This window comes from Lepeophtheirus salmonis, chromosome 3, assembly GCF_016086655.4.
Source record: "Lepeophtheirus salmonis chromosome 3, UVic_Lsal_1.4, whole genome shotgun sequence".
Taxonomy (NCBI): domain Eukaryota; kingdom Metazoa; phylum Arthropoda; class Copepoda; order Siphonostomatoida; family Caligidae; genus Lepeophtheirus; species Lepeophtheirus salmonis.
The window spans coordinates 49,063,921-49,082,902 of NC_052133.2; the positions used below are offsets into that span (position 1 = coordinate 49,063,921).

General features: G+C 32.0%; 1 protein-coding gene across 3 annotated transcripts; it reads left to right on the top strand.

The window, feature by feature from the left end:
* Window positions 1-12,212: 12,212 nt before the first annotated feature.
* LOC121115271 (interferon-inducible double-stranded RNA-dependent protein kinase activator A homolog) lies at window positions 12,213-14,660 on the top strand. 3 transcript variants are annotated; one of them, XM_071887460.1, is made up of 4 exons: window positions 12,230-12,506; window positions 12,572-13,134; window positions 13,195-13,276; window positions 13,426-14,660. In XM_071887460.1, the coding sequence occupies exons 3-4, from the start codon at window positions 13,228-13,230 to the stop codon at window positions 14,454-14,456; spliced, it is 1,080 nt and encodes a 359-aa protein (XP_071743561.1). In that variant the 5' UTR covers window positions 12,230-12,506; window positions 12,572-13,134; window positions 13,195-13,227; the 3' UTR covers window positions 14,457-14,660. The 3 variants fall into 3 exon arrangements, with proteins under 3 accessions (XP_040565413.1, XP_071743561.1, XP_040565412.1); XM_040709479.2 differs by having other exon boundaries at window positions 12,213-13,134; XM_040709478.2 differs by lacking the exons at window positions 12,230-12,506; window positions 12,572-13,134 and having other exon boundaries at window positions 13,135-13,276.
* The last annotated feature ends 4,322 nt before the right edge of the window (window positions 14,661-18,982 follow it).

The window sequence follows — 18,982 nt, forward strand, 5'->3', positions numbered from 1 at the left end:
ATTATTTTTGTTCTAATTTTTTTTTATGTTGACATACCAGTAGGTTTGTACCCGTACAACCTTTTTGCATTCATTCGTTCATTTTGTAAAAAAAAAAACCCGTTCGCCGTTCATTTCTTCATTTTTTTCGTGTTCAATCGTTTATTTTTGAATTATTTAAGATTTCTCAATACATAAAAATGGCCCTTAAGGGGCTTGCTTACTAAAAGCAAAATAGGCAATCCCAAGGGTCCTGAAATGTACAGGGCTCTGATATGCAGGTAAAAATTATGTTCCCAATTTTAGTGTTCAATTTATTCAAAAACAGCCTCAAAATAGCCTCGAGTCAGTTTTTAGGGCAGCCTCGAAAAGTGTCTAAAGGAATTACTATTATTCAAAGCAATTTCCAATTTATTTTCAACAGCCTCCCTCCTTTAAAAAACAGCTAAACAGACATATTTTTTCAGAGTACCTTATTTACTAGCAAGGCCGACCCGCTTCATAGACAATATAGGCAAATGCTAAGGGTGTCGTTCATTCCAGGGGTGCCATAATGTGTGAGGAAAAAAGGAGAGCCTGAAACTAACCCGACTTTCGGGTTGTGCTCAATTTTTCCAACATGATAGTTTGGGCAAGTTGGACCCATAATAGAACGACCTGGTAGGGCCTTAATTTTTGTATTGTCGTCCTAGTCGGGTTTCATTTTTTATTTTGAGGTGTATTTTTTTTCGAAAGGCCTTTGATTGGTTTTAATGGCTTTGCTGATTTTTTTAAAGCCCTGTAAATTCCTCCTGTGAGCTCATCTTTGATATACCTATAACTTAGTTTGTTTATAATTTTAACCCCTCCAGACAGGTGGGTTCTGTTTTTTATTATTATTATTGTTAGAGACATTAATGCAAGACTTTGGTGTGGAAGGGGGGGGGGATTGCTTCACGTGCGATACAACAAAATTAGTTCCGAATTACTTGTTTATATTTTCGGCTACAACCTAACCTAAATCCACTGCCCTGACTTGTTCAGAAATGCATTTCTTAGTATTAAGATAATAAATTCATTTCAAGATTATACATATATTCGTGCAGTTGTAATATTTGTAACTTATTTTGAAAAACTTGTCTACAGTTTTCGTTTTGTACATAGTTCAACTTTATATTTTGCATCGGCTAATTTTTTTAATTATTTATTATATTATTAGAGGTTTTTATTATTTCTCAGAATCTAATAAATGTCCAAGGCAATTAATATTTTCAGCTTTCTGTGAGAGTATAATATTGAATATACATATTATTGGCTAATATTTTGCATAGAGCGCCAAATTGATTCGGATTGGCCCTGGTCGATTGCATAGCTAATCACAAAACACCTTAAATGAAATTTTTAAATACAAGAAGCAAGAGTAGGTAGAAGCGTCAAACGTCATCCACACCCTTTTTTTTTAACTGGCTTTGTTTGAGGTCTACAAAATGAGTAACAAAATCCAACTAAGACGAAGATAAAGCCATAAAATCATCCCAAATTATAATTGTAATATGAATGAAAACCTTTGAATATCTTTGAGTGGTGGGAGCATTGTTATCTTTTCAAAATGGAGTATCGCAAAAAAAGTTCAAATACTTGTGCTGTACCCACATGTATATTTCCTCATCTGGACTCAGATCAAGGGTGGTATTGATATCACAGGTTTCCGAAGCCACACAATCTCCAAGATAAATAGATCAATGCTTATCGCGGAGAAGACACATTTAATCCTAACACGGCAAAAATGTGTTCTACACATTTTGAAACCAATGTTTTGAAAGAAATTTGAAGGCCGAACTAATGACAAATTTTGGGGGGACTACCCGTAAGAAAGTTCGGAAAATCCAACGCTGTACCAACTCTCAATTTATGTTTCAGTTATCCTACAAGGCGCGCTCAAGAAGATCAATTCAAAGTCATGAGAAATCAAAGGTTATATTTTTATTTTTACTATAATATTAATAAAGCTATTCAACAAATTTCAAAGTCTTTCACTTTTTTTGATCGATTGAATTGTTTTACTGTATTTGCAATAGATATATTTTTTTCTGGGGTTGCAGCCCGAAATACCAAAAAGATATTTCATAATCTGGTTCATGATATCGAAGACGATAATGAACATGGTGAAGAGGCAATGGACGACAGTGAACAACACAGGTTTGGATGTTTTAAAGGAAGAAAAATTATATGAATCTCTATCAATTCAAACAAATGTTGATATCGATGGATATAATAATTGGAGAAATGAGAAGAAAAAAATGCTTTTGACAAATTAGTAGGCTTAAAAAAAGAATAATTTTCCTTGAAAAGATAAAATTGGCCTAGGACGCATCAAAAAGACAAGCATTTAAAACTTTGAAATTAAATTTGTGTAAAAAGATATCTTCAAGTCAAGCAAATGTGCTTCTTAGTAATAAGGCAAAACAAGACCCAAAAAATGTACAGAAGAAGACATTCAAAGATCATTGATGCTAAGGTTCTTCTCAGGAGAAAATGCCTATAACTATCCTTAATAAAATTATCCTTTCCCTTTGTCCGCATTGTCAACTTTAAAAAAGTGGCTTTCAAAGTTTAAATGCCCACCTGGAGTTCAACACAAACTACTTGATATTTTACAGGAAAAAATGGATGGTAAATTGAACAGATTATTAAAATTAATAAACAAATAAGTATGAAACGAATTTTTACAGAGTTTTCCAAAACGAATGATCAATTAAAAAAGTATTTTGGGAGTTTTATCTTTCTATGAAAGGGGCATCAAACGAAGCATCGATTATTCACACTCTTTTGATCAAGTATTTGGGCCCTAACAAGATGGTTCAAGTGGCAATGTTACGTAAACTTTGTGATTCATGGAAAATGCCAGTATATTTTGACTTTGACGTTCCCATGTCTATCGAAAATTTATTTGACCTAATCAAAGAGATAGAAAAAAGAAGAATATCTGTTGTGGCAATTGTTTCAGATATGGGTCTGTCAAATATCAAATTACGAAATGCACTTGGCATTACTGAAAATTCTCCACATTTTTGGAACCCTTCTAATACATCAGAAAATATATATTTCTTCTATGATGTACCTTATTTGATTGATTAAACTTATAAGAAACCATCTACTAGATAAAGGGTACCTTTTTCCTGATGGATCCACGATAAAAAAGGAAGATTTTCTTCAATTGATGCCTAGAAATTGGCAGGAATTAAAAATAGCCCATAGGATTAAAAATCTCCACTTGGATTGTCACAGTAGTCAAAGACAGCGTGTTTGTTTGGCAACACAACTGTTAAGCCATACAATAGCCTCAGCATTCAAGTATTTATTCGCAGAAAAAAGTCACAATCTCAGTTTATTGAAAATATAGACTCATGGTTTAATGTCTTTAATAGTCGAAAGCCTTTTGATACTAGGAAAAAATCTTGTAGATTTGGCATCCACTTCGATGAGCACAAGGAGGTTCTTGAAAAGATGAAAAAAATGATTAAGAATTTAAGATCGATTGGGAAATAACGGATGCTAATACCCTTCCATTAAGGGATTTTAATTTCTATTTCATCTTTAAACAACATGTTTCAAGATTTGAAAGAAAAATTTAACATAAAATATGTCCTAACATCTAGATTAAACCAGGACTGCTTAGAAAATCTCTTCTCACGTTTAAGGGCCCTTGGAGTTGCCCGACCAGTGTGGACTGTATCAATAGACTAAGATTACTCATTCTTGGTTAGGGCGGCAAAATCAATTTGAAATATTCAGTAGTTGAAATGGAAAGTAATGAGTCAAATATTTTCCTTAGTTTTCTCGTGAATGATCTGGAGCCTGAGACAAACGAGTCAAGGATTGATTAGGAGGAATATGAGGATGCTTCTTTGTTAGGAAATGAATTATCTTTGAACCCAGATTTTGAATATGAAGCATCAACATTTTCCTCCACTTCTAATTCAAGGTATCGGGTACATTCCCGGATATTTGGCCAAGAAATTTAAATATCCTGAATTTGGATGAAAAACATTGGAGTACCGAAGTATATATTCAGATTATACACCATTGATATCAACCTTGTCAAGAGGAGGCCTAACTAAGCCAACAGAGTCCTTTTTAAAATAAATAAGAAAGTTTGAAAATATCGTTGAGACCTTTCATTGTCCGGAAATATCAGGCCAGCCTCAAGTTATTCAATCCTTGATATCTGTACTGCAAACATCAGCTCCCCACTTCCCTCTTGAGGTCATTAAAAAGTATGCTCGATTAAGGACATTCATGAGAATGAAGAAGTTAAATGTACAAATTAATGTTTAAAAAAATACAGAAATCGCAAGAAAATTCAAAAAGTTGTCAAATAATTTAAAGTTTTTCCAAAATGTTTATTTATTTATTAAATTAATTATTAACCTTCTGAAAAAGAGTTTCTTTAGTTACTCTATAAAATTTATTATAAAATTTATAATTTGAATGTTATTAGGTAAGTTTTAATAAGGAAATTTATTCTATAAAGATATTGAGCAACAATTAGGCTATTGAAATAAAATTTAACAATCTATATGCACCTAATGAAGAAAAATTGGAGAAAAAATAATTTATTTTACCCCTTTTTCTCAAGTGTCAAACGCAATTTCACATTACAATGACGTCATAAGTCGTACCGGGCGAAAAACTCCCTCGACACGCATGGACAGTTCTGAAGAACATACCTTCTATGAGGCCTGCCATTTTGAATTTTAGCTAAAAATATTAACATTAAAATACTTTATATCTAAAAAATATAAAAATAAGGTATTATCTTGATCATAGCAAAAACCAAAGTTCAAATAAATTAAATATCTATTGAGATATTAGATGTTTAAACTGGTTTATTCATCTTGTGATATCTGCAAATAATCTCTTCCTCCAAATGCAAGGCTCTCAGTCCAACTTGGACAATAATCCCGCTATGATGACTGGTCAATATACTACAAATTGTGTGGTTAGACATTTCATAGAAAGTAATCAATGAACAAAGTATTTGAAAGTTGTTCACAACAAAATTATATCTATAATTTTTGAATATACGATTAAAACTATATTTTAGGCATTATCTATCATCACATCACATCATCACCACATATGCATATTGTACACCTATACACCATTTCCCTACAAGATCTATAAAGGCACAAATGTGTTGTGATGACTATTATTTCAATATGAATGTGAAAAACCCATGCAAAGTCTTGAAAAGCGCATTTGGCTTGTAAAAATTAACTCTTTGTAATTTGTACAATTTAATTACAGGTAAACAGCATTGACAGATTGTTCTCCTCTTGAAGCCCTTTAAAAAATATCATTTTAGGTTAGACGGATCACCGACCTCATTTAAATGCAAGCCCAAAACGGATTAATATTTTCCGTGGGGACGGTGCCTTAGCTACAGAGTATTTTTCCTTTGTCGTCTCTATAATTGCTAATTTCTTGCAAATGGAACTTGAAATTAAAAAGTACTAGAATTCAAATATTATTCAAGGTTAATATATTAGTTTATATTACTATTTTTAAATGGAGGTTATAGGCGGAAAGGTTACCATATTATTCTAATTTTTCAAATAATAGTAGTTATTCCGTTCTCTATGATCTATCCTTTGAAGAAAAGAAGATATATTTTAACCAATGATGACGTGTACTCCATAAACTTGTTCTTAATAAAGTACATTTGATGTTACTGTTAAATTATTATTTTATTCGACTTTTCAATTACGTGTTTGACACAGAAATAACATGCGGGATTTCCCAAAAAATATTCACAAATGACTATAATCTGTTAAAACATCAGAATTGGGATTTTTTTTAATAAAACAAAAGTATACAATACATTCACAAATATGACATTCATTAGTTGAGGAAACAATCATGTTTTGAAGATTATTCGTATCTTAAATTCATTCAATAACAGTATACATAAATACTAGCGTTTTGGTTCGGCCTAAAAATCCTAAGCCGGACGGAGACCGTTATGATTTTTAGTGTAGCTAACTAATTTGGTCCGCAGTGGGTGGGCTGGAGGAGCTGAACCCCATCTCAAATAAAAGAAATTTTCCTTTTGACTACAATATTTAATATTTGAAATTTTTTTTTCAAAAAATTTAATTTGTCAATTTTTTTGATTTTCTGTGAATAACTATGGATTTTTTAAATTTTTCTCCAAAAAATTTAATATTTGAAATTTAATTATTCAAATTTTTTTCCAAAAAAAATTTTTTTTGTGAACAACAGTTGATTTTTGTAAATACTTGTAGATTTTTGAAATTTTTTCCAAAAAATTTATTTTTTTGTAAACAGGTGTGGATTGTTGAAATAATATTTTCCCAAAATATTTAATATTTGAATATTTTTTTCCCCAAAAAATATTCAATACTTTTTTTTTTCAGAAATATTTAAATTTTTTTTAATAGCTGTGAATTTTTTAAATTTTTTCTAAAAAAAATTATTTTTGGGGAATAGCTATGGATTTTTGTGTTTTTTTTTTGTTTTTTTTGGTCAAGATACTCGATAAAATTATTACTCGTGATAACAGTTAGTTCTTAATTTATAAAAGTAAATTGAAACCCTACTGTTTATAATGGCGAGAGGGTCATTCATGTCAAATCGACCAGGGATTGAATGATTTCTGGCACACAAGCTCAAATTTATGAGTAAATTAAGTATGCCAAATTTTAGCACATAGTTCTGAGTGTTTCGCAAGATATAGATACTCGTCTCAGTGCCTTTTTGGACCAAAATTTTCAACGTCACTTAAATGTTTTATCTCTGGGTGCTAACTTCTTGAAACTTAGTATTATTTTGAAGAGTGAGGATTCCAAAAATGAAGTCAAAAGTAGAATATTTAAACTTCTTATGAACATTTATGAAACATGAAAATTTCTCAGTACAGTAATGTATGGAAACTTTCAGCCCAGCTTTACAGTAATTATAGAGGTATAAATTAAAAAAATAAAAGTTCCGTCCATTTAATGTAAACGGAACCTTTCGAAATCAGATACCTACTCATTTGAAAAATCACAAAATTCCGAAACATTCCACCCCTTTGCAACTCTAACATTAAGTACAGCTACCATCTTCTTCTAGCACTCTACAAAATGCCCATCCCTACGTGTCATTCAATTTGATTAATTCAAACTTTGACTTAAATCCAAATGTTCAAGGATGGAGCATTTAGAAATATGTTGAAAAAACAATATAATTGAACTTATTAACAAATTGAAAAAAGTCATTTAATATACTCGTAAAATTAAACAAAAACCATCATTAGGAGTTTAATTTCATAGAGCAATCAAATTTTATTTCCTTATAAATATTCAAAATCTTTAACTCAGCGAAATTAAAGACGATGTTACTAACTGAAAAACATTTCTTCCTAGCTTAGGTGGAATTTGCAAAAGATTCCGTCTTGATTTCGAGATCGTTTAAATAGATCAGTAGTAAAAAATTTATGTATAAAATAAAAAAATAGAACAATAGAATTTCAAAAAAAATAATACTATAAGTATTGTGGATGTGTATATGTATTTCAGCTATTTAGCTTCATTTAGCAGCAATGATGGTTTCCAGGCGGCGGTGGAAGACCTGACAACCACATCAGATATAGTCCTCTTTCATGGCGTCCCAGTGTTGACTGGCAATGGCACTGAGGGCCTCAGTGTTTGGATGACGGACACTGCAGGTTTTCTTCTCGATATGTACCCAAAAGGTGTATTCAAAAGGCTTGGCATAAGAGCTATAGGGGCCAAAAGTTTAAAAAAAAGAGATCAACAGAGTCTTGCAAGAGAGGAGATGGATTTCTTTTATTGCTGGTGTCAAAAGTGGCCTCTCCACCCTCACAAGGCTCTTTTCACTCACTTTTTGATAGCTGTCTGGACATTATGGTGTGAAATCCCGAGTTCTCTTGCATAGGACTTGAGGGGATTGGTCTGGGTTTTTTTTCTAGACTCCTCATGGTCCAGTTTGACCTTTTTGGCAGAACCCTTCTTCCTGTTCAACGTTTTAGACTTCCTAACGGCGTAGACGATGGTTCTGGAGACGCCCAACTGCTTGGAGTGCGCGAATAAAAATTCGTCTATAACGTTTAATTGCCATTTTCTCAACTTGTACATAAACTAGAGAGCTCAAGTGTGGTTTTTTTGTAACTAATTGTTCATGCTTTAATTTATCGAAATATGAATTAATTTGAATCACTCATCCTTCATTTATTATTGAATTAGTAAGTGTTCAGATTTGAATGTACCAACCGGTAGCTGATCTCCTCATAAAAAAATTCAAATTGTCAAGGTTACCATGTTGATTTTCAGTTTTTTTTTAACATGCCCATTATACACAGGATTTTCATCAGCAAATTTTCTTTTTTCTAATCTTTATCATTTACTAACAGTAGCACCCGGCATTGCCCGGAGTAATTAGGCGTCGGCTACAACACAAGTTCTCAATTTTTCATGAACACACTCACACGAAACTACTCAATACGCATATCAATTCATATTTATTCTAATCTCAAGAATGAAGGAATAGAAATAAGAATTTTAGAAAAAAGTAATATAAATATTTGAGACTTAATGCCTGTAAACATGTTAGCCTTGGCTGCTGCAGGGTTGGGTTGAAGGGCGTGTAGCCTCATCCCAAATATTACAATTTGCAAAACAATTTTTTTTTTCTATTATTTTTTTATTTTTTTTGTGAATAGCTATGGATTTGTGAATATTTTACAGTAAATTTATTTTTTTGTGAATAGTTTTTGATTTTTTTCATCCAAATTTTAATATTTGAAGTTTTATATTAGAGTTTTTTTCCAAAAAAATTAATTTTTGATTTTTGAATGAATATGTATGGATTTTTGAACTTTAAAAAAAAAAAATTATAAATATATAATCTTGCAGACGCCCCTGGTAAGGAACAATTTTTGGTCCCTTGAAGTGATTGGTGTCTGGTTATGTATTACCAAGGCAGTGACGTTAGCACAAAGTAGGAATATAATAAATAAGGTCTCAAAAAAAAAAAAAAAAAATACATGTCATATATTATTTTTGGTTCCTTTACTTCCGATCTTATTTAAGAGCCTCTGAAGTCTTAACTAAATTTTATACACGATCTACTGTTACAAGGACTTCAGCTGTTGACATAATCAACCAGTCACCAAGAAAGGCCCCAAGAAAATAATTATATAATACAATTTCCTTTTTATATTGCTAATAGTTTAAAAAAGTTATAGTAAGTTGTTTCTGGGGGAAAAAAACCTTAGTCTTATGCGAATCTTCATACTTGGGTTGCTTGATTTAATTCAAGTTTTCCCTAAAGGTAAAAATAGATCAACAACAGAATTTGCATTATGAATTTTATTAATTTTTTTTTAATTGATAAGGATTTCGAATCAGTGATAGCTTGTAAAGGCTGATTTAAAAAAACAAAAACAAGGGAGCCCGATTCAGTTAAAAAGTTGAGGTTACAGAAAATTTTTCTCTTTTGTGATTACAATCATTGATATTTATTAGTGATGTCTCACGAGCAAAACTCATAAATTACTAATGAAGTTTTATGACGTAAATATAAAACGACAAAACAAAACTCGGCTCGTAGGCATAAAAAGCCGAGTGTTACTCGGAACTCGTCATAACTTTGGACTCTCTGTTTTTCTTTTTCGAGCCCATTATAACATGTAAATCTTCCTAAACTGACTTCCTTTCTATGTGAAATTTAAATTTATGTTTTTCCACTATGTAGAAACAGGTTGACTTTTGTGCAATGTGTACTATTAATCCCATTTCGTTGGAAAAGTAATCTTGGTTTAATTTTTTTAAGCTAGGAGGAGTAATCGACATTTCTAGGAATTACGCAGTTTTTTAAGCAGACTCTCAAAAAGTAATCCTCAGACCAATTGACAGACGAGAAACTTGGCTCCATTAATATAGATTAATGAATATCTCTAAATGCATATGGGACGAACCGCTATTAAACATAAATTTGAATGGTCAAATATGACTCTCAATCGACTAGCTACTAATTTGTTTGGCATATCCCTTCAGATTTAAGTTTAAAACATGCTCCCCATTCCTCTAGCTCTTTGAGTCTTTGAGTATTTCGGTACTAGAGTATTATTTTAGTAACCATCCAATACCTCCTTTGTTTAAATAGTAGTTACATCTTAGAGTAAACTAATTCTTAAGTGAATTTTGGAAAATTAATTATGAAAACAGTTTTCATATAACAAGTTTTAATAATTCTTTAAAAAATAAGATTTGTTTTTGTATGATGAGTTTTTTTAGTTAGCAAAAGAGTTCAGGTGTGTAACGAGTAAAGTTCGTAATTCCTCGAGTATTTTTTTAGAAATTCGAAAATACTCATGCTGCAAAATTCAGCTCGTGGGACATCATTTATATTTACCAAAGCAATAGTGAGCGGTGCTCATTGTTTTGAATCACGAGCGAAAGTGGAAGTGCGCTCACCAATTCAGAAGAGCGATAAAATAGCTCGATTTTTCGCGCTCATTTGTATAACTTTTTCAGTTTATGCCTCGAATAAGATAACATCAAAAAATTTGAGAATTAAAGAGTAATTTTAAAGATTGCAAGAAAAGATGGTTGAAGTTATGTTTCAAGATAAGTTAGGATATTTTCTTCCATGCTGCATCTGTAGATCTCTGCTAACTTCAGTTGACGAGTTTTTGGCTCCCATGTAACTGGCCACTCTAAGAAGACTCATACATAAGTTCCCTCATAGACACCACCAGCTCCTTATTCAATATGCCCACCTTCATTATCAATAACAGCCTTTACACGTCGTCTGACGGCCATGCATGAGTTGATGTCAAACTCCTCCGACATGTTGTCCTATACATCCACTATGGATGATTTCAGTGAGTCCATAATTGGATGTGAGGTCCTGTTGGTTTTCCTCTCCAAATTGCTCCATATAAAAAAGTACAGAAGGTTTAAATCTTGTGATGAAGGGGGATATCTCTTTGGACCACAATAGAGCCACATTATCTGCGCTTAACTTTTGGCACTTACTGGATGTGTGAGAAAGGACGCCGTCCTGACTCCACACGTAGTCCGCGTGGTTGGTCTTGAGCCATGGCGAAATGGTGTACCTAAGCACCTTATAGTAGGCCTCCTGGGCGATTTTCTGTCTAGGCTTGAAAAAGAACGGAGAAATCTTCTTACCATCAGAGGCCACAAAGCCGAATACCATTGTTTGGGCCGGATATTTGGTGTGGTAAATATCTTGGACCTCTTCTATTGTTTCTACATGTCAGCAGTCGTTGCGGCGGTTGTGGAACTGATCATCTGTGAAATCTTCTTGTTCGAGAAATTTTTCAGAATTGGAGCATTTGCCATAATCCATTTGAGTATTTTCTTGCACCTCTCGAGCCTTCTGGTTTTAATGCTTTCTGTCAGATGTTAGCGTGGGGGTACTTGTGAAATAAACTAAGCCCAAGTTGTGTTTTATAGCCCTCCTGATGGGTCCAAGAAGCCACAGAGAAGTCGTTGGTGAGGCAATTCATCAACTTAGTCGAATCCTCCTGTATGATCTTTATGACCTTTTTGTTAATTAAAAAAAACTTCGTATCCCTTTTTAAATGATGCCCTCCACTTCTTGACATCCTCGAGAAGTCTTTTCCATTTTTTTTTTTTTTCATCTTGGCCAATTTAAAAAACAAGCTCTTAGAACACATAACAATCTTCTGTAATCTTCATCATATCAACTCCAGCATCTAGGAGATCTGAGATGCGCTGACGTTTTGCCGCCCTACCCTGTATATATTTTTAGTGAAAACCTATAGCGAAGAACTGGTCTTTCTATATTAAACTTAAGCAACGTTTGTCTATTTCTCTGACTGGGGATGACACATTTTGAAGAACGTGAGTAGCTAAAGCTCACCTCCTCATACTTAATAAGTAAAGTAAAGTACATATTTGGTGTGTTAACATAAAAACAATCTTAAACATCAATTATGAAAAGAAAATCCTAATTTATTTTTTTACATCATATATACACAAAGTCCAATATTTCATAAACATATTTGACTCAATTATAAGTCTTGTATTCAAACTTGTGGTATGAGTTAAAATACCCAAGACTTTAAACTATTGTTTGATTTAAAAGACTTATATTGACCCCGATATGGTCCTTCAAATAAAATCTAGCCATTTCTTTTAAGACAATAAATTTTGGCTACTTTAAGTACAATTTTCTGCACACGTAAAGAGTTAATAAGAATAATCAGTTGATAGAGATTGACGATAATTTTGGCCTTTGTCTTGAAGGGCCCCATGTATATCCAAGGATTTTGGTTCGATTTTGTATTTTTTGAGTGATCTCATTTTTTAAGGGGGTGTACAAGCAAATATTATGTAACATTCTTTTTACCATACCTTTTACCATTTCAATGTAATGATAAAGACGTCATACCCGTAAAACTTAATAATAATTAAATATCACAATCAGACAATGTCAATATAATACTGCGCTTCGTACAAATTCAAAATAAAGTAATTACTAATTATATTTGATATATTGAAAATTCCCTACTCATCGTGAATTGTTGTAATCTAAGCTATGATATTCGGTATTCCTTATCGCTATGGAAATATTTCGAGTTCAAAACAAGATTCAGAAACAATAAAAACATTTATATAATCAGGAGAAACCCTTTTACATCAGTTTTATTCATCGTACTTAAATTTGATGATTGTCTTAATGATGACAAAGGTCTCGACGATAATAGTTCCAAATTACTATAATCTCAAATATTTCTGAAACCTGATTACCCAAAAAAAAAACTGAGATCAGTTCTGGATTTTGCAGTCAAAGATAAATTATATTCTTGGCTTCATTTCATTGGTAGAATTTGGTGTTCCTAGCTCTGTGTTATGACTTATGAATGATGCAATTTATGACGTCAGTGAAAACACTCCGACAATTTCATAGGATACACAGTAAAAGCTATTGCAACCTCTCCTTGTCACTATTGAAAGAAGGAAGGGGAAACTCTGAAGTACTATCTCGACAGGAGAGAATATTAGGATTAGTTGATGGTAACAACCAAGGACTAGGAGTTGTCTTTGTAATAACTAACAATTAACTCCACTTAGGATCAACTAGAAACGACTTTGAAGAGTAAGAAAATAAGTGTAGTATATATATTAATTATTATATTATGGGATCCCTTAAATGCAGAACGAATACAAGCGAAGACGTCTTATCAACGTGATGGATGGTAAACTTCTAAGAGATCACAACTCACCAAGTCCTCACAAGGGTAATAAATTAATGACTAAGAAATACATTGATATCGAATCAATGTATTATCTTTTGACTTTATCTTCAAGTACTATATGTTTCAATTTGTATTATAATTTATTATTAGTAATAAAGTTAGTTACTATTAAACTTTATTCATATTTTTAGATTCGAACAGCCACTTGAATGATGTTACTTTTGGTCCGGCTATCAAACGTGGGGCCCTGCCATTCAATTGCCTTGTCGCAAAATTGCATTTATATCTATCGCAGTATAAATTAGCATCAGAATTTATCCTGGAGTCCCAAGAGGGGACTCCACACAATCCTCTATTCCATTTCCTTCTGAAGGTAAATGGTGAGGAATATAGAGGATCTGGTCACACCAAAAAGTTGGCAAAAAATGATGCCGCCAAATCTTTCTTTGATCGTAATAGTGTTGTAAAAAGTGAGGTTGTTGAAACAGAGATAAATAATATTGCCTTGACAATGGAGACGTCATCAGTCAAAGATGAGTATATGTCTACTATTCATATAGAAACACCTATTAACGTTAACTATGTTGGAAATCTGCATGAAATGTGTGCAAAATGGAGTTTTCCCGCGCCAGAGTACGAATTTAAGGAAGAAATGGCGTCTAATAAGATATATATAGCACGATGTAAAGTCGGCGATAAAGTAACTGAGGGTCAAAATTCTGTAAAAAAAGAGGCAAAAAAGATGGCTTCTATGAAAATGATTGAAATGATAGAAAGTAGCCTTAGGGGTGGCAGTCCTATTTCTTCTCTTAATACTTCTGTAAGTGAATCCAAACCCATCATCCCTAAGGAGACATTAGTAACTCCAGAAAAAAAAGTAAAATTGGTACCGCTGGATTCCGCTGGTAGGAAAGAAATTGCATGTTTTCAAAAGATATTGACAAAGTCCGAGGATCTTCACAATTTCTTGATGGAAACAAATATATTTGATATGAGCAAGGTGGATTATACAAAATTTTTATTTGATATATCAAAAGTACATGAATTTCAAATCGCGTATGATTTTCAAGTGACAGAGACTGAGAGTCAAAATCATCTTTGTATTGCTCAATTAGGTGTTTTCCCCGTTATTGTCATCGTGGGATTGGGATCTAATAAGGAGGAGTCACAAAATATGGCCTCAAGAAATGCTTTATTATATCTTAAAGCCATATTAAGATAATAACTCCAAACGTAGCGATTGTTTATTTTGAGCCCATTAATCTATGAACAGTATATCATACTGGCATTTATCTTTAGATTTCAACTTATTTCTAAATTGTTTACCCATTGAATAACTAGCGTTATCATTATATATGTATATGTTATTAATTAAGTCATTAAAAAGTAAAGAGTCTATAGTAAATAAAAATGACTGAAACTGTTATTGATAAATTGTTCTTTATTCGATATTGTTAAATTAGTTACTTGCATACTGTCTTTCTTTATATTTATGATTCAAAGAATTTTTGTGTATTGGATTTTAAAATGAAATTAAAGGCAAATGTATCGTTATTTAAGTTATCTACACCTATAATTATGCATTCATACGTTCTATGTATATATGGGAATTTGTCTATTAAGAATTCAAAATGCCCATTCTTTTATTTATGTATATTAGATGTCTATTGATCTTTCTTTGTTGCTGAAGGAGTGGATGCGGAGATGAGAGGATCTTTCTCCTTCTTCTTAGAGAGCTGCCAATCCACTACAAGTCGACAACATAACATAAGAAAAAATACTAGTGATGGAGCAGTCCGCTCAAAAGCGTCATTGATTGCCCAATGGGAGTAGACATTTAGGGTCTTAAACCCTAGTAATAGGATATTAGCAACGTTTTTACATTTTCGATGAGGCACTGCACACATGATGATCCCACATAGGATTTCAAGACCTCCAACCGTTCTGCGATACCATTTAGATGGGAGTTTAACCTCTAGTAGTTTAATAAATGGAAATACTCTGGCGTATTTTGCGTACTCAGTTCTTAAGTCCTTATGTAGGTCCCGACTTATTTTTGGGGTTATTTTTAGGGTTCCCAGGAAGATGAAAAAAACCCCTAGGAGAATCGATAAACTTTTTAAAACAATTTTAGACATCTCAGTGAGGATGATGCTAATACAGCTATCTACTAATAATCTAATACAATAACCGACAAGTGGATCGATATTCTTAAACAGCTGCACTCATTCTGCAGGCTTTTTTTTTTTTTTTTTTTTTTTTTTTTTTGTAATAGCACCTTTCATTCATTCGGATCATTGTTCCGAGTTTTGCTCACGAAGCCTAAATGAATAATTAGTGTACGCATTAAAAATTTGAAGTATCAGCATACTGTGTTGTCGAAGCTCAAATAAATAAAGAATAAATAGACTAATTTGATAATGAATCTATAGCTCATATTACCAAATATTGTTTGTGTTACTGCTGTTATAACACTGTATTATCATGACAAATCGATGTATTCATTCATTATTATTTGTAATTATAATTTCATAATATGTCATGCATTCCAAATTAATTGAATTTAATACGGTGACAAGCAAAGTTCTTTGATTAATTTTATACATAATATATATTTTGCGATTTTGTACAAAATACTACTTAAAAATTGAGATGACTAATTTTAAATGAAGGATATACAGTCCTTGGGATGACGATAATGTAATAACTGAATATTATATGGATGATCGATACACTAGTGACTTAGTTTTTGACTATTTTAATACAAATTACAAAAATATAACTATCTTATTATTTAGTTCAAATGTCCACAATTATATTACTCACAAAGATATAATAACCATGTAATTTTAATAGATAAAAATCAAATGATAGCATCAAGTAATAGTTGGTAAATAGAATAAGCTCATGTTGTAATTGAATAATGTACAAGTTGCAACTCGTACAACTTGTACACACCATAAGGTACACAATAACTTTTTCAAACTGTCAATGTGTACAACGGTGGCACACATATGTTTTAAAATAACCATTTTTAAAGGGTCATACATTACATATTGCTCAATATTATATTAAAAGATATGTTTGGAATTTTGTGGACAATTAATATAAGGCTCGATAATTATTCACTGAGTCTTATAATTAATTTTAAAGCCCTAAAAAGATCAAATTAAGTTTGAAATTAAACGTGGTTTAACATGTCTGCCAGCTAGGAATGCCATATAAAAAGAGATACCGCGATGAACTTGTTGTAAAAAGTAAGGAAACGCGTATTTTATATATTGTTAATAAAAAGACCCACTCACAGTAAAAACGGCTCTGAACCTGTACAGTATCTATGAGAAGCTATTAGGTACTCCCCCCAAAGAGATCCAATATTAGAGATTATTATAGGATGTATTCGTTTGGTTGTCTAATAGATAAATAATTAATTTGAAAACAAATCTCTTTATATTCGGTACCTATAGTCATTTCATTATCATCATACGAAAGAAAGATCAATTGTTTTAATAATTCAAAAATGGGTTTGCCATTACTATTAAACATCTACTAATTTTACTCGTTCTACTAATAAAATAACGAAGTTCAAATATTTAGTATGTACAATGTGGAACTTGGAAGTCATTTTTTTCATATAATATATGAGTACCTACTTCAGAATAACTAACGTACCAATTTGTACATTGAATATTTGCTATGTATATATTTCTTACATAACACAGTCAAATACGGATAAGAGCAAAACCTTAGTTCCAATGAGAATTATTGCTCAAATAATCCAAAGTTCAATTTTTTTATCTACAAAAATAGATATATTTATTCATAGTCTTCAGACATAAGAGTAATTTTCATTGAGTTTTGCAAATAAAATAAGATGTTTCTTGTAACGTTGGACAACCAACGTTAAAATTATGGAGTTTATGAATAGTTATTAATTAATATTAATATGGGTAATACAAGAAATAAATTTATAGGATTTGGTATTATAGCCCATCGGGCTGAGGGATGCTTCATTAATAATTAATCAAGAGCAGATGAATTAGGTAGATTTTGAGTATTTTTATTGACAAATTATTATTTAACAATTGGATTGAACATTAACATAGCTTCAAAAATAAAAGACAAATTAAACATTTATTTCAGCATGAAATTTACTACATTGAATATTGATATTTCCTCATTCTGAAAGAGGGAGGAGAACATCCGACACGTAATGATTAAAAGAGCTATTGATTTTAAGATAAGGGTTGAGGGTTTGTGTAGGCCTCTTTCACTTCTTTGGACAAGTAAATTCCGAATAAAAACAGTCCTATACTCTTCACTACGGACCAACGATATTCATTCGAATAAAGGGTTTTTATAAAGGCCCATGTGCCTTTCTCATCCTTTCCAGATCCTGGAAGCGCTTTTCTACCCACTGGAATCATGCTGAATCCTTTATATTCTTGAATTAGGCTAATGAGTTAAATAATATGTTATGTAAAGGTAACAGACGAGGGTCGCACACACGAATATTTTTGTAGCTATAATTTGCTTAATTCATCAGCAGCTTACAATAGTCATGATCTAGCTATCAGCCGGCCATACACTTAGCTATCTATATAGCCATAAAGTAACGAAATTTTCGTTCACTTAGGACTATAGGAGCATTTTCCTCGGCTATCTACGAGAAAACGTTTTCCCTCACGGGATGTCGTTTTTGAATTTGCACAAATAAAGTTATTTTATCATTTTCCTATCGGTCGTATGTTTTTTTTCTCCCCTTCACAGAATTAACCTTGCTTAATTCAATTCAAGGGGTGAATTAATAGAGGTGCGTAGTTAGTCATTCATGGCACCTTCGATTAACTATGGATTGCTTAAGTAATTTTTATTTAGGAAATTCATGGACCATCAGTGGAGAAACAAGTTGTCTAGTAGCCAACTAAATTAAGCCAATAATTGATCACGTGATCTTCGTTTCGCCGCTTGTTTTATTATTATTATTTATGGCTAGTGCAGAAATAACATACTAATCTTTGCACACATGCTTAGTTCTTCATTCCATATCGTCCTTTTAATTTTTCTCCCTGCTTTGTTTTGACATCATAATCCTAGCTCGACTTATTTAAATATTTTTCCAAGTACACAATATATTATCAATTATTATTTATTTATAACTAAGTAAGCACTTGTTTGATAAATCATACTCGTTGAGTTAGGTCTCATCCCCGGGGCAAATCTTACTATAATTAATAATTAGTGTTAGATTCGAGTACTACTTGAATTCGAAAAAAACTTAACTTAACTAAATTCAACATTTTTTGAAAATTACTCAAACCCATTTAAAATATTCAATGAAATACTCTACTAAACTCGTTCAAATGGAGTTTAAACATTATAGTATTAAAATGACTTCATCTGACCTAGGAATGGTCTTTGAAGCACATATACATAATGTATATTTTCTTCTCTAGGAGCAAACAGGAATCGAACCTACGCGCATAGAGTTCAAAAGAATAATTTCTCCTAAGCTACGTAGTTCCATGCCCTCAATTTAGCTTTCATAATAGACTATTGTAGATCAGGGGTCTCCATATCTATGGCCTCCGGCCAAATATGCTCTCCAACGTGTTCAATCCAGCCCAGAATTATCTACATCCTTTAATTAACTACTGAATGCCTTATAGTCATCTCATCAATTCAATTTAGAAATATTTTCTTTGAATTCGACTTGACTCAATACTAAAAAAATCGAACTTAAAAGTA

What these genes read in the sequence shown, in the direction of transcription:
- LOC121115271 (XM_040709478.2), top strand. Translation starts at nt 13,189, where the DNA reads ATGCAGAACGAATACAAGCGAAGACGTCTTATCAACGTGATGGATGGT. An exon ending in CTCACCAAGTCCTCACAAGG is followed by an intron (nt 13,277 to 13,425) that starts GTAATAAATTAA and finishes TCATATTTTTAG; the next exon opens with ATTCGAACAGCCACTTGAAT.